This window comes from Lonchura striata, chromosome 22, assembly GCF_046129695.1.
Source record: "Lonchura striata isolate bLonStr1 chromosome 22, bLonStr1.mat, whole genome shotgun sequence".
Taxonomy (NCBI): domain Eukaryota; kingdom Metazoa; phylum Chordata; class Aves; order Passeriformes; family Estrildidae; genus Lonchura; species Lonchura striata.
The window spans coordinates 388904-402281 of NC_134624.1; the positions used below are offsets into that span (position 1 = coordinate 388904).

A 13378-nucleotide genomic window follows, 5' to 3' on the forward strand; every position below is an offset into this window, starting at 1 on the left:
CCTGATGTTTTCTCCCTCACTTTTAATTTTTGTTTTTTTTCTTTACCTCAGCCTTCTTTTGTTGTTTTTTGATGCTGTTTTGCTCCATTATGTAAAAGTTAAAACTTCCTATACTGTGTCTCGTGAAACTGGAAGGAAAAAGCACAGATCAGCCCCGTAAAAGCAGCCACTTAAAAGAAACTGGGTAGCCTCAGGCAAGTAACAGCCCTCCCCCACTCATCCCCGATTTTGCCTTATTTCTGATGATGTGAAGACAAAAACATCCATATGTCTGATACTGCCAGGCCAGGAAAAAAAAGCAACGTAAGATTTCCTGAAATACCTTTTATATATCAAAACCTCAGCAAATCAGAGAAATTGGAATAAAGGATCAAAGTGCAGTTACTTAGAACAGTCCTTGTCTGGAGCTGTTTGCTCCTTTCTCATCCTCAGGGAAGAAAAAGCCCAGACATGCACCATGTTACAGAGAACATGTTCTACATTTGCAGTAACTTTGCATACTACTGGCTAAAAAAATGGATTTATTTTGGTCTGTTTCACATACCTAAATTCCAGTTTTCTTATCTCTTTGCCATCTCAAAAAACCACAAACTTTTTTCCTTAAGTCCCCCCGATAAGTTTATAAAGTTTTTAATTTGCAGTTTGTGCTTAGCATTTTTATGATGATGCAGCCTGTATATTAATTCACACTCATAATATTTACTCTTCTACTAAGGAATCATATGCCTTGGAAGTTCTAATTATATAAGATAATTTATTGATGACTGAAAATGATCTATTTACAGAAGATAAATTTTAAGTATTAAGACATTCTTAAGAAAACTACTCTGCTATTGGGTTCAAATATTTAGTATCAGTTTTTCAACACATAAAAAGCTGCCCCATGCAATGACCCAAAGTGAGGAGCCTGCCTACAGAAGTGGGCTGGGAAAGTGCTCAGATACACCCAGGCAGTCTCTGCCATTGCTCACACTTCCACATGAACCAGCTGCTGCTGGAGAGGCCAAGCTTGAACTTTGGAAATTCAGATTAACTCCTGTGGGCTAAAAGGGCCATCAGTCCAGCCCAAGAGTGTTTATGCTTTTATGTTCTTGTCTCTTCTACGGGGTATCATGATGGTCCACTCCAGGATTTGAAATTCTAGAGGATTCAGTTCCATTGAGACTTTTTGCTTTTGAAGGAGGTGCCACTGAACCTCTTTCTGCTCTAGTTTCACTGTCTGTAAAATGGCTGTAAGAGTTCTTTACCATTCGTTTTAGGGACTCTTACTTCACTGTTAATTGTGTAGTACTTTAAATTCCTCAGACGAACCACTGCACTCAGCTGTGATATAAACGGACTCACATGTGCTCAAGAGGTGAAAGTGCTATGATCGCTCTGCTGAGCTCCTGCTCTGTATCCTGCAATCTTGATTCCTACACACAGGCCAGACTCCTTCCCAGAGCAGCCGGAATAACTCCACTGAAGTTGGTGCATCTGTGCCTGCTTATGCCAGCACTAAATTTAGCCCGTGCACCAAGTTGTTCCAATGAGTTAGTTAGAAAAAATCTCCAAGCAGAGCCATACCTGTTAGGAATAATCACTTAAAGAAGCTACAGCCCCGGTCAGTGTCCCTGCGGACAGGACAGCACAGGTTACCCGGCTCAGGGGCTGTTTCCCAGGTAGCGGGCGGCTCCCGGCCAGCTGCCCCGCGGGCGTGCAGCCAGCCCGGCCGCACGGAAACTCACCCTCGGCACCAATTACCCTCATTCCCCCAGCAAAACCAACGGCGGCAGCGAGCACAACGAGCAGAGCACACCCCGGGCACTAAGTGCGCCCCATTCCCTGGGCAACCACACGGTGACAGCCAGCTAGAGCTCCCCTCACAGGGCGGCCCAGACCCGCCCCGCACCGCGCTCGGCTTTGTCGCCCCCTCCCCGCCGCCATCTTAACTCCTGGCAGCCCCGCGCCCTTCGCCTGCGCTGCCGCTCGTGGGGACCAGCCGGGCCCCAGCGCAGCTACGGCGGGAGCGGCCGAAGGGGAAGCAGCAGCCTCAGCCGCACCCACGGCTCTAGCGAAAGTGCCGGGATAGACCGCACCGCTCTCCCGCACGGAACCACCGCCCGCGCAGCACCGCCGCCCCGCGCCCTTCCCCAACATGGCCCCGCCCGCCTCAGTTTACCGCTCGCGGGCCGGCGGGCTCGTTGGGGTGACGCCACCGCGCGCCCGTTTCCATGGGAACCGGAGGCGCGGGCGGTGGGAGCGCCGCGGGCCGCGGCCGCCGATCGCCCCGGGCCCCCCCCGGTCCCGGCATGTTCGCGGACAGGGCGGCGCCCGGCGCCGACGTGCAGTCGCTGTGGAGGAGCGCCCGGAGCGCGCGCTGCGAGGCGGTGAGAGACCCCGGCGCGGCCCCGCTCCGCGCTCCGGTACCGCCGGGCCGGGAGGGGCGGCTGCCAAGGCTGCGCCTTCCCCGGACCTTCTGGGATCTGCCCCGACTTCCCCTCCCTGGTGGTCCGCGTCCGCCCGGCAGGTGCCGCGGCTCCCGGTCGGAGTTGTTGGCACCGGTGGGGCAGCGGGGCCTGTGTCCGCCCCGTCAGCGTTTTGCCGGTTTAGGTAGCTCTGTGTGCGAACTGCCGCCCGCAGTTGGAGAGCTGATAGTGCTGCGCTGTCCCCGTGTGCGCTGCTCGCTCGCTGTCTGCCTTCTCCCGGCCTTCCCATTCCATGCTTTAGAGCGCTGCCCGAGTCTGACTGGCAGTCGGGCATCTCTGCCTCCCATCCGATTGTGGGAAGGTCACAAACTCATCACCAGCCCCTGGGCAGGTACGGCGGTAGCCTGTGTTTAACCATGATCCAGAGCTGTGCAGAGGGGCTGGAATGTCTCCGTGAAACGGCGGGAAGGGGTTTTTAATGCGCTGTGCAACAACTTGTTTTTCCGCTTGGATTATAGAATGTCTGTCTTTTTTCACTAGAAAACTTGCCAGACTGGGAAAATTTCAACAGCAGAAGCTGCAGCACAGTCTCATACAGCCCGAGATGCTGCGGTGCAGACAGAACAGAGCAAAGATGCTGTCCAAGACTTCCAGCAAGAAGTCCAAGTAGATTACACTGGGCTTCTGTCATTCCTTCAGAGAGTGGAGGGTGCTGTTGTCAAAGAACTAAATAAAAACTGGAAAAGTCATGCCTTTGATGGCTTTGAAGTGAACTGGACAGATCAGGATGAAACAGTAAGTGACAGAATTCAGGTCATTGTCCAAGCAGAGTTCAGTTACTCTAAGTTGTCAGTCCTTATTGCTGTGATTGTTCTTACCAGGTTCTAATAATGAAACATTACCAGTTGGGTTGCCTTGGGTTTTTTTTCAGCTTTCTCCTTGCTTGGTAAAACTGTTCTTCCTGCTGGTGACTGAGCTGTAGCAGCAGTGAGAGCAGGAAGCCTGCAGTTGGTGTAGGCTTTTCTGCAGCTCCTTCAGAGCACTCCAGCCTAGCAGGGATCTAGGAGGAGTTGTACTCAGTGAGTTGGCAGCTCTGCCTGCTTAGATTATATTTGTTTACTGCATGGTACTTAGGAATGGAAGTAATTTGTATCAGACAGTACATGTTGGGACTGGCATTTTCAAACTGTTACTTGTGAAGCTCAGTGAGTGCCAAACTCACCTGGCAGCTGCTGTAAACTCCTAGGCACAGCCTTTCAGAGCTGTGCACTGTCTGAGAGGTTGTGTTTCAGCGACAGTTGTGCTGTGGGTTTGTTTCCCAACAGGAATTCAACAACCTTTTCACATAAATTCTTGGACTGAGGAAAACCAACACTGTAACCACACAATCACATCAGGGATGGGCACAGATCTCATTTAGCTCTGTTTAGAGATTGTTGCCTCAGTGCTTGGATTTGATCTCTTCCAGGTGTTGTGTTTGCATACATTGTCCTACCCAGAGGCTCAGGATCAAAACCTGCAGGTCACCAGTGTTTCATGGAATGCCACAGGATCTGTCATTGCATGTGCCTATGGCCGGTGGGTATCCAGATGGATTTGGGAGTGCAGCTGAGGCTGATGTGATGTCTCAGACTGACCTGAGGTCAAGATATGTTTGCTTTTTCTGCAGTAATAAACTGACATATATATATATATATATATATATATCCCTTCAAAGTAACAAAATCTCAGGCAAGTCCTGAATTACATCTTTTATTTCTTCTACCTTCTCTCGACCCTGAAAATGGATGCATGATGTTACTGATTTGTTTCTAGGTAGATTCTGTTTGAAAAATGTAAAAAGCAGATCCACTTGCAAATATCTGTAGGTGAGGTTTGGGAGAATGCACTTTATCTTCACTGAGATCATGATGTTTAATGTGGTCTCTGAGCACCCTGGATGAACCTGGCACCTGTTCATGCCTGGTGCCATGGACATGTAATAACATGTTTAATGATGTCTGAAATAAGGGTTTCACAGATCATTTATCTAATCCATTAACATCTGTAGCAGCCCCCTCTTTCTTGGCCCTACTGCTGCCCTTTTTTTTTTTTTTTATGCTCCCCTTTCCTTAGCTTAAAAGCCCCAGCAAAAAGGGTTTCCATGAGAGAATGCATAGGGAAGAGTAAAACAGGGCAAACCTGTATGTTAGTTGTTCCTTCTGCTCTCCCAGTCTACAAATCTTTGCAGATGAGGATGTGGTTTCTGTGTCTGTGGGTACCCTCAGCAGAATTCCTTCCATGAACTTTCCATATGCACCCTTTTGATTGTTCCCATTATTTGAATGGTGAGTAGGTCTTGGAATAGGGAAATTGTACCCAAAATTTTCTAGCTGCCACTTTGCTGTAAGCACAGACATGTGTCCTGTCACATCCTGTATAAACCAGCCCCCAGAGAAGTTCCATCCCCTCATGATTCCTTCAAGAGACACAAAGCAGCACACTAAGGTGATGACCAGGGGGGAATCTCGGAGCTCTGCTAGACTGGAATCTTCTGGAACACACAAAGCAAGGTGTAGCTTTTTGTTTTTCAGGTTGGATGATGGGGACTGGAGCACAGAAAAATCCTATGTTTGTACCTGGAATCTGGACAGAAGAGGGTTGAATGCACAGCACCCTGACCTGGTGGTGGATGTTCCCAGTTCTGTCATGTGCCTGGCTTTCCATCCCTCCCAGCCATCACTGATAGCTGGTGGGTTGTTCTTACTTCAGACCATGCTTGAAACATACTCTTTTTTCCTGCAACCTCGATCCTTTGGTTTCTCTCTCTGAGCCCAGCCTCAGATTTCCTGTAAAGGAACAGCATTGCAGCTCCTCAAACTGAGAAACTAATGCCTACCAACACAGCTAAGTGCACTGTTGCATCTGAACTGGGACTTGGTGCCTCTGCAGTGACACCTGCCTTTATATCCTCTTCTCAGAGGGAGGAAATTCCAAAGGAAATCCAGCCCTGGCTGTAAGGGAATAAACTTATTTCAGCAGAGCAATATTTTCTTACACCAGAACTGGCTGTGCTCTGCACAGAACTGCCCAACCTTTGAAGCTGGTGGGTCTGTTTCCACCATTGCTCTATTTGTGCATATGTTCTGAGCTGTCACACCTTAGATGTTTTATATTTGTCCTTTCAGGTGGCCTGTTCAATGGGGAGTTGGTGGTGTGGGACACCAGCAGAACAGAAGACCCTGTGGTCTGGAGGACAGGGATGACAGATGACACCCACACTGACCCAGTCTATCAGGTAACAGAGAACACTGGCAGCAGACAGGGCTGGGCAGGTGAGTGTTGCCACTGCTTTGTGTCATCCCTTCGGTTCCCATCCACAGCCAGGCAATTCACAGACATTTCAGCAGTTATATTCTTTTTTGGTTGGCTGTTTGCTCCCAAATCTAGCTCCTGAACAGCCTGTAAAAAATAACTTCTCACTGTCCAGGATAAATGAAGAGCAGAGCCATTCCCAAATCCCAATAATTTATTAAGGAAGATGCAGCAATGATATTTGGAGTGGTTTGAAAACGCAAATGAGAAAGTGTCACTGACCTTGGAAGCTTAAAGCCACATACTTTTAGGACATTTACGAGCATGTCATGCAGTCTGGCTTCCAAAGGATTTTGCCCTTTTGGGGCCTTGTGACTCTGGACATTCTGTGTATTTTTCTAATCTGCTACTCACTCAGGAAAATGCTGTTCTTTAGAGCTGGGTGAAAGTGCCATAAATGCCCATCCCAAAACTGAGGGCAGGTGAACCATAGAAACTGCAATGGAGATTCAGCCCTGAACACTGGATGTGTTTCTCTCCTTGCATCTGTGCCAGCTCCCAGCAGCAGCTCGTTTGGTACCAGGCTGGTGCCTGGCTCTGCTCTGTGTCACCGCAGGCTGCACGGGCTGGGCAGTTGTGACAGTCCCCGTTTTCCTGAGCTCATGGCATTTGAACAGGTTACCTGGTTACCTGACACCAAGCACAGAAACCACGCCCGGCTGTTGAGTGTGGCCACAGACGGGAAGATCCTCGTGTGGAGGGAGGAGCGGGATGGGCGGCTGGCCTTGGCTGAAGGATTTGCCATCGTGGCTCAGCAGATCCCTCGCAGCACTCGGCTGAAGAAGGTGAGTTCAGCGGCTCAAAGAGCGCTCTTCCCACAAAAACATTCTGAACCCTGGAGCCCAAGTGTCAGAGTTTGCTGTGTTCCAGGAAGGGCCAGGAAAAGCCCCTTCTGAACACACACACACCCTTGATCCACAGCTCCTTTGCTGAACAGAAATCATTCTTACAAGACCCTGACAACAGCTGAGGTTTTGCCATGCTCTAAAGAGAAGTTGCCGGGACGGAGAACTTGCTTGTGGTGTTAATTGATGTGAACCCATTTGTAGGAAGGATTCAGTGCTACAAACACGGAGCTGTCACGAGCTGTGCTGTGAACAGCCCGCTGGGCCCCTCTCGGGAGCCCCAGCTCACACCAGCTCTGTGTCTCTTTGCCCAGGTGGCCTGGGGAGAGGCAGCCGTGGGGGTGACCTCGCTGTCCTTCTCGCACTTCGATGCCGGCGTGTTCGTTGTGGGTGTGGAAGGCGGGTTCTGCCTGCGCTGCTCCACCCTGGCCCAGGCTCCGGCTCTGCCGCGCTCGGGGGGCTCCGTTCCCCTCAGGGCACCGGCAGAACTCGCCTTCTCCCCTCACGCTGGGCCCGTGTACTCCGTGAGCTGCTCGCCCTTCCACAGGCAAGTGCTGCATGTGGGAAACGATCACTGCCTGGCTCTAAACACAAAATAGCCCCTGGGGCTGCGTACAAGTTCCAAAAAAGGGTCACCTGGCTTTAGGAACTTCCCGTTGTGGGGGAAACAGCCACTGGCTCTGGTGAAGCTGCCTACTCGACTATGCTGTATGTGGGCACATGAGCACCTTCCTTAGATCATCCTGTTTGTTACAATTAATACTCAATTTAAAGCCAAGGCAATGAAAAAGTCCTTCACTTGGGCAGATCTCTAAGTATCTTACTGAAGATTTTTCTGACATCAGTAGCTGCCAGAATTTAAATGAGAAGCTCCCATCTCTGCCAGCAATTCACCCACCATCCGTGGAGGCCCCAAGCCCTGTTTCTGTGAAACATGCTGACAGCCCAGGTTTGCGTTTAATTTGCATGAGATAAGTCCAGCTCACACAATGCTCAGCTCTAGATCAGCAGTTTTCTGGCAGCCCTGGGCCACAACCCCTCAGTGGTCAATACAAGCCCTCATTAAGCTTAATTGGGGGCAGTAACAAACAGCCCACAGCACAGCCTGGCAATTGCTGCTTTAGGAAACACAGACCTTTACAAAGCAGGAATATTGTCCGAGGTCATGCTCCTTGACTGATTTCTGTTCTTTATCGCTAGCAATGGAACAAAAAGAGCTGTTTCTTGTTTTCTCCCTCCCCCAGGAACCTCTTTCTGAGCTGTGGGACCGATGGACAAGTTCACTTGCACTCCATGTTGCAGACACAGCCCCTCTTTGCTCTACAGTTATCAAAGAAATACCTGTTCTGTGTATGCTGGTCTCCAGTTCGACCACTGGTTTTTGCAGCTGCATCTGGGGAAGGCAAGTAACTGCAGGTGCCTCCTCTTGAGCATAAAATTAAGAGTGTGCTGGGTATTAATTAATCAGATCGATTGCACTGATTAGCAGATTGCACAAGCAAAGAACAGTGGCCATTGTTTTCACTGTGTAATTAATACAAAGGAGTAATTTCTAACTTTTAACAAGGTGAACCAGCAGTCATTTTTCACTTCTGATGGTACCCTTAAATCTGTTACCACAGTGTGTATTCACAGGAATACAGCACAGCAAGATCACTGTGGCTAAATCTATTTCCAGCTTGTTTTTGACATCTACTTCCAGAACTAATGGTTTAAAATGAAATCTTTTTCTCCTTAGAAAATTGCCCAAACATTTTTGAGTTAAAGAATAGAGATTTCACAAAATTTGGCAAGCTAGTTTCAGGTTTCTGACAGTAGAACAAATCCATGCTGCCTGCAGTAATGTCAGCTGTCTGTCACAGCCTAGACACCCATCAGCAGGAGAAACAGGTTAAAAATAACTCTCAGTGCCAGACTAAGCAGATACTTACCTGCTGTTAGATACAATGTCTGTTGCCATGAAGCTGCAATGAATGTCTGTGTCTGCAGGAGAGGTGCACCTGTTTGACCTGGCGAGGAGCATGCAGAAGCCCACAGTGTCCCTGAAGCAGTCTGTGAGTGACTGCCCTGTGTATTGTTTGGAATTCAACACCAAGCACACGCGGCTCCTGGCAGCAGGGGATGCTGCTGGGACAGTCAAAGTCTGGCAGCTGAGCTCCGGCTTCACTGAGCAGGGACCAAGGGAGATGAGTCACCTGGAGCAGCTGGCAAGTGAGATCATGGACTGAGGGAGCAGCACGACGGCTGTGTGAAGCTTGTAACTGCCCTGACACCAGGAACAGTTCCCCACTCACCTGTTCCAGTGTTAGTGTGGAAAACACAGGTAACAAACAGCTGGAGTTGCCTCCACATAACAGTTAAATTTTCATTCAACCATTAAATACAAGATGATGTGGTTCGACCAGTAACTTTTATTGAAGCACACTGCAACATGTTTCTGTTCCCTAAGAGTTTTAAGCTAAGCACTTTAAGGTTACATCATAAAGTAACATTGATTATTGTAGAGCACAAAGAGAGAGAGACACATGCAGAGCTACAGTCAGCAAACGTGAGCATGTCCTTTGCATCTTTTGGTACCAGTGTTTCAGATCAATTCACAAAGAGTGAACGTGTAAATTCTATGTAGTCGTAGGCAGAAGGCAGTTCCCTGCCCTTGCCATCCATGTAGGGTTTCATGTGAGAGATGCAATAATCGGCCTGTTCCCGGGTCAGGTTCTGAAAGAGAGACAGCGTGGGGGTGAGAGGGCTGTGGGGCTGCCAAGGGGCATTGACAGGCAGCCCTCCCATTCCCCGGGGCAGAAACCAGAGCAGCACAGCTACACCCAGCATGGAAATGCTCTGGCTGTTGGCACTATTGCGCTAAGGGTTGGAAGGCCTGACCAGAGTCTTCCCACCAAACAGAAGACAGAACAGGTAACTGGGACAAGGAAGCACTGCAAACTCTTTATTTCCCTGCCAGCTGGTAGTATTCAGACAGGAAAAACTTGCTGTTTTGGCAGGGCAGTGAGAGGGAGGAGATGTTCATACTGTCTAAACTTAGGCTTAAGCTTTTCCTTTGAATTGCTGTCGGGAGAAACATCCCCCATCTATAATTTCCCAAATGATGGAAGGGAAGTTCTGAGGACAGTGCACTCCCTTCAAGGCCCTTGAGTAGCTCTTGGTTTATTCAACCTGAACAGTTCTTTGGTACATAAAGCTTTTCCTCTTCCTCTACAAGAACGCAACCTCTGTGTTTGCTGCAGGGGATCCCCTGGAGGGTCAGAACTGACTCGGCCCCAGTGACATTAGCCTCCAAGCCATTAGTGCTGGACTTTATCTATGAATCAAAGTCTTGTGTTCCTCCCTGGGGGTTGACAACCAGCACTTACCTGGTAGAGCTCCTCCTTGGTCACGTAGGGCTTCCCCTCGGAGCTGAGGGCGCGGAAAGCGCTCTCGATCTCCTCGCTGGATTTCACGTTCTCCGTTTCCCGGCTGATCATGAAGGCCATGTACTCCTGCAGCGAGACGTGTCCATCCCTGCCAGCGAAACACAGTGTGAGCACCCAGAGCAGCACTGCCAGGCCCTCCAGAGAGGGGCTGGAGCTGTTCTGGAAGGAGTAAAAGTCTTAATGCAGGAGACTCAACACCAGATCATTCTCTCAAAGTGAATTTCTTCTTTACAAACGTCAATCTTGCCTTCCTAAAGGCTTTCACATGAGTCACTCTAAAAACAACCACAGCTCTCAGCCCATGAAGGACCTTCCAGCCAACTCCCCAGCCAACACCCCCACATATTCTGCAGTACAGAAAGGTCCAACTCGCATACCTGTTGGGATCTACAGTGTCAAGAATAGACTCAAACTCAGGGTCTGGCTCTCCTTCCTCAACCATGGGCAGATCGTAGCCGAGAGAGCGTAAGCAAGACTTAAACTCCTGGTGATTAAGTCGTCCAGATTTGTCCTTGTCAAAGTGCCTAAAAACAAAACCAGAACCCACATATGTTAGTTCTTGAGTCCTGAGAGCTGTAAAATGAGCAGAAAACTAGATCAAGCTTAGAACCAGCCCCTATTCTGTACAAATGAGTTTGTATCAATAAATAGTTCTACCTAGCATACATGAAAAATATGCACAAATTATTAACTTTGCTTAAAACCCACCCATTCCCCACCAAAAAAACCGCAGCTGTATTCCCAGCTGGAATGCATTGGCACTGTCAGCAGCAGGGGCTGCAGGCTGTTGCCCTCTGGCAGAGAATGGAGCGGCTCAGCACAAAGTAGGGCAGACAACAATGGAGCCACAAATGGATCCTGCAAACAGGGGCCATCCACCTGCCAGAAATATCTCCCAAGCCTTCCTCTGGCCTGTGTTCCTTAAAACTCACTTGAACATCATGCTGAACTCCTTCAGGGCCTCCTCAGTGACTCCAGTGGTGTTCCTGAAAAGGAAGCAGCAAAGATGAGTAGCAGTTCCTGAGCTGTGGTAGTCTGAGTCCAGCAGCTGCACCACACAGTGAGGACAAAGGAGCAAACAACCATTCCATGTGGGAACCTTGTACGCACTTATTCCACAGAATAAAACTGTTCCACTGAGATCCCACCCTTGCTCATGGCCAACAGGAGCTATTCCAAAATTGCTCACTTCATCCCTCTGAAGGGATCTGGGAGGTGGCGGGGCTGTACAAGCTCACTGCATCCATTGTTCTGAGCACAGGAGACTCTTCAGCACAGACCATGCAAGGCTGGCTGCAGGCATGGGCAGCTGTGGCTCCTGTCTTCCCTCCCACCCCCCGTCAGACACTTCAAACCACACGTGGGCCAGGCAGTACCGGGCTTGGATCTGCTGTTCCAGGTTGTGTTGCATCCTCATCCCCAGCTGGTCCAGCTGGTCCCACTGCTGTGCCAGCCCCACAGTGCTGTGTTCTGTGTATTTGTTGTCCAAGATAAGTGCCTCTTCCATGGCTGCTCCAAGGTCCTCAATCTTCTTCAGCTGGCTCCTCATAGCTCGGATCTCTTGGTGCTTGCGCTGTGAGAAGGGAGCAAAGAGGAGAGAAATCATGGAGCACCAAAAAAAAACCAAAAAACAAAAAAACCCTTAAAAAGTTAGAACAGAGGCTGGCAGGGGAGGAAGAATTATACCCTTCTTTTTCTCCTAGGACTTTATGTCCATATACTGGGATCTGTGAAATAAGATTCAGGGCAATGCTCATCTTCATGCTCACTATTGGAAACCAGGGCATGCAAGCCAGTTCTGGAGAATAAAAACCTTCTTATTAGGAGATGTGCTAAAAATACTGTCTCCTCTCTGCCCTACCCCACCTCCTTTAGGAAAAAGGAATAAAAAGGGAAAACTACATCACTATTGTTTAATGACCTGCGATGTAAGCAAACATCAGATATGTAAACAGAAAATCCCAGCGGTCTCTTCAGTATTCCAAATGGCTAAAATCAATTAACATTTTCCCACACAATTCCATGCATTTCCCTTCCCGCTCTGTGTTCCCAAGCCAGCTGGAAATGCCGTTTTAGCCATAGGTGCACATCACTTACTTTTGTAGCTTCTAGCTGTGACTCCAGTGTTCCCGATTCCTCCACCATACATGACCTAAACACAGAACAACAGTGAGAGAAGGCACTTATCTTATAAAAAAATGGCATGTGGGGCTTGAAATTAACAGTCCTTCCTTGAAATGAAAAATCCTTTCAGATACTTAAACACTGGTTTTGTGTTTTGTTTCTTCTGACTCATCCTATTTCAGACTGACACTGTACATTTTGTCTGATTCTTATTTCTGTATATAGTTAATTTCTAGCCCCATTTGAAAGGCAACGTGATCAGCAGCCACACTTCATGCCAGACTCAAAGCACCCGCTGTACTGGACCTCATGGAATTAGAATTTAGTGCAGTCCCACCTCCCTGCCCCGTGCCCAGCACACACCACACACACCAACTGCAGGTGAGTCACTGGGGATGGGCTATATTTGCAGTCAGGTACAGGAGCTCTACGAAGGTGTGTTACAAAGGGGAAAATGAGGGAAAAAAAAGATGGTGAGAACTACTGGTTTGGTTGAAAAGTAGTCTTATTGTGGCATAATGCTTGCAGAGAGCTACAGACCTCTGCTGCTCAGCAGTGCCTGGTGGAAAGGTGCCTTTCCCACCCCACCTCTCCATGCTGCACTCAGAGCAGCTGAGGCTCAGCCACTCTGGCCAGTGATTTTCACCCTGAGCTTTACATGCAGGTCCCCACAGTGGCCAGGGGCTCCAAGATCTTCATACAGACTAGCTATGGACAGTCTCTGGATGCTGCTTTCCCCCACCCCAAGATCCCAAGCAATCTCTAAGCAGCCGTGTTTGGGAATCTCTGTCCTTCCAACACGTACGGTGAGAGCTCGCACTCGATGACCCACATGGACAGTGAGTCTGGGGGCTGTGCAGGTGGGGCATCCTCTGACTCTGGGGTATTAAAGGTCCTAAAACCTGAATCTCTGGTATTTCAGTCACTAAAACCAGGTTTTCATCCCCACTGGACTCTGTCTTCCCACATGTTTTTGAGCTTCTTGAGAATGGGGATTTCAAGTGCTGAATCACTCTGTAGCAATGAAAATGCACCAACCATCTGGGTGTTTCTCACCACAGGGTTAAGGCTCAGACTCAACGCCCGCCTAGAGATGCAGCGCACGCCCAGAGCCTTGAGCAGGAAGCTGGGAACCAACCGTGGAAAGAACCAACAGGGAAAAAACCTCCAAGCATCTCTAAGCCGTGAAAGTTAGTTGGAAGGAAAGCGAGCCTTGGAA

General features: G+C 49.1%; 2 protein-coding genes across 7 annotated transcripts in view; one reads left to right on the forward strand and one right to left on the reverse strand.

Moving 5' to 3' along the window:
• Positions 1-2234: 2234 nt before the first annotated feature.
• DYNC2I2 (dynein 2 intermediate chain 2) lies at positions 2235-9015 on the forward strand. Its single transcript, XM_021551409.3, has 9 exons — positions 2235-2369; positions 2949-3203; positions 3877-3986; positions 4982-5139; positions 5576-5685; positions 6380-6547; positions 6922-7154; positions 7852-8009; positions 8597-9015. The coding sequence occupies exons 1-9, from the start codon at positions 2292-2294 to the stop codon at positions 8833-8835; spliced, it is 1509 nt and encodes a 502-aa protein (XP_021407084.3). The 5' UTR covers positions 2235-2291; the 3' UTR covers positions 8836-9015.
• SPTAN1 (spectrin alpha, non-erythrocytic 1) overlaps positions 8999-13378 on the reverse strand; it is a 45354-nt gene continuing 40974 nt past the window's right edge. For all 6 annotated transcript variants that reach the window (XM_021551405.2, XM_021551406.2, XM_021551403.3 and 3 more), the window contains 6 exons: positions 12133-12187; positions 11412-11608; positions 10968-11021; positions 10413-10559; positions 9976-10123; positions 8999-9322 (listed from right to left, as the gene is read on the reverse strand). In XM_021551405.2, coding sequence (XP_021407080.1) covers positions 9197-9322; positions 9976-10123; positions 10413-10559; positions 10968-11021; positions 11412-11608; positions 12133-12187 — 727 coding nt within the window. In that variant the 3' untranslated portion in view covers positions 8999-9196. The remainder of the gene's footprint in view (positions 9323-9975; positions 10124-10412; positions 10560-10967; positions 11022-11411; positions 11609-12132; positions 12188-13378) is intronic.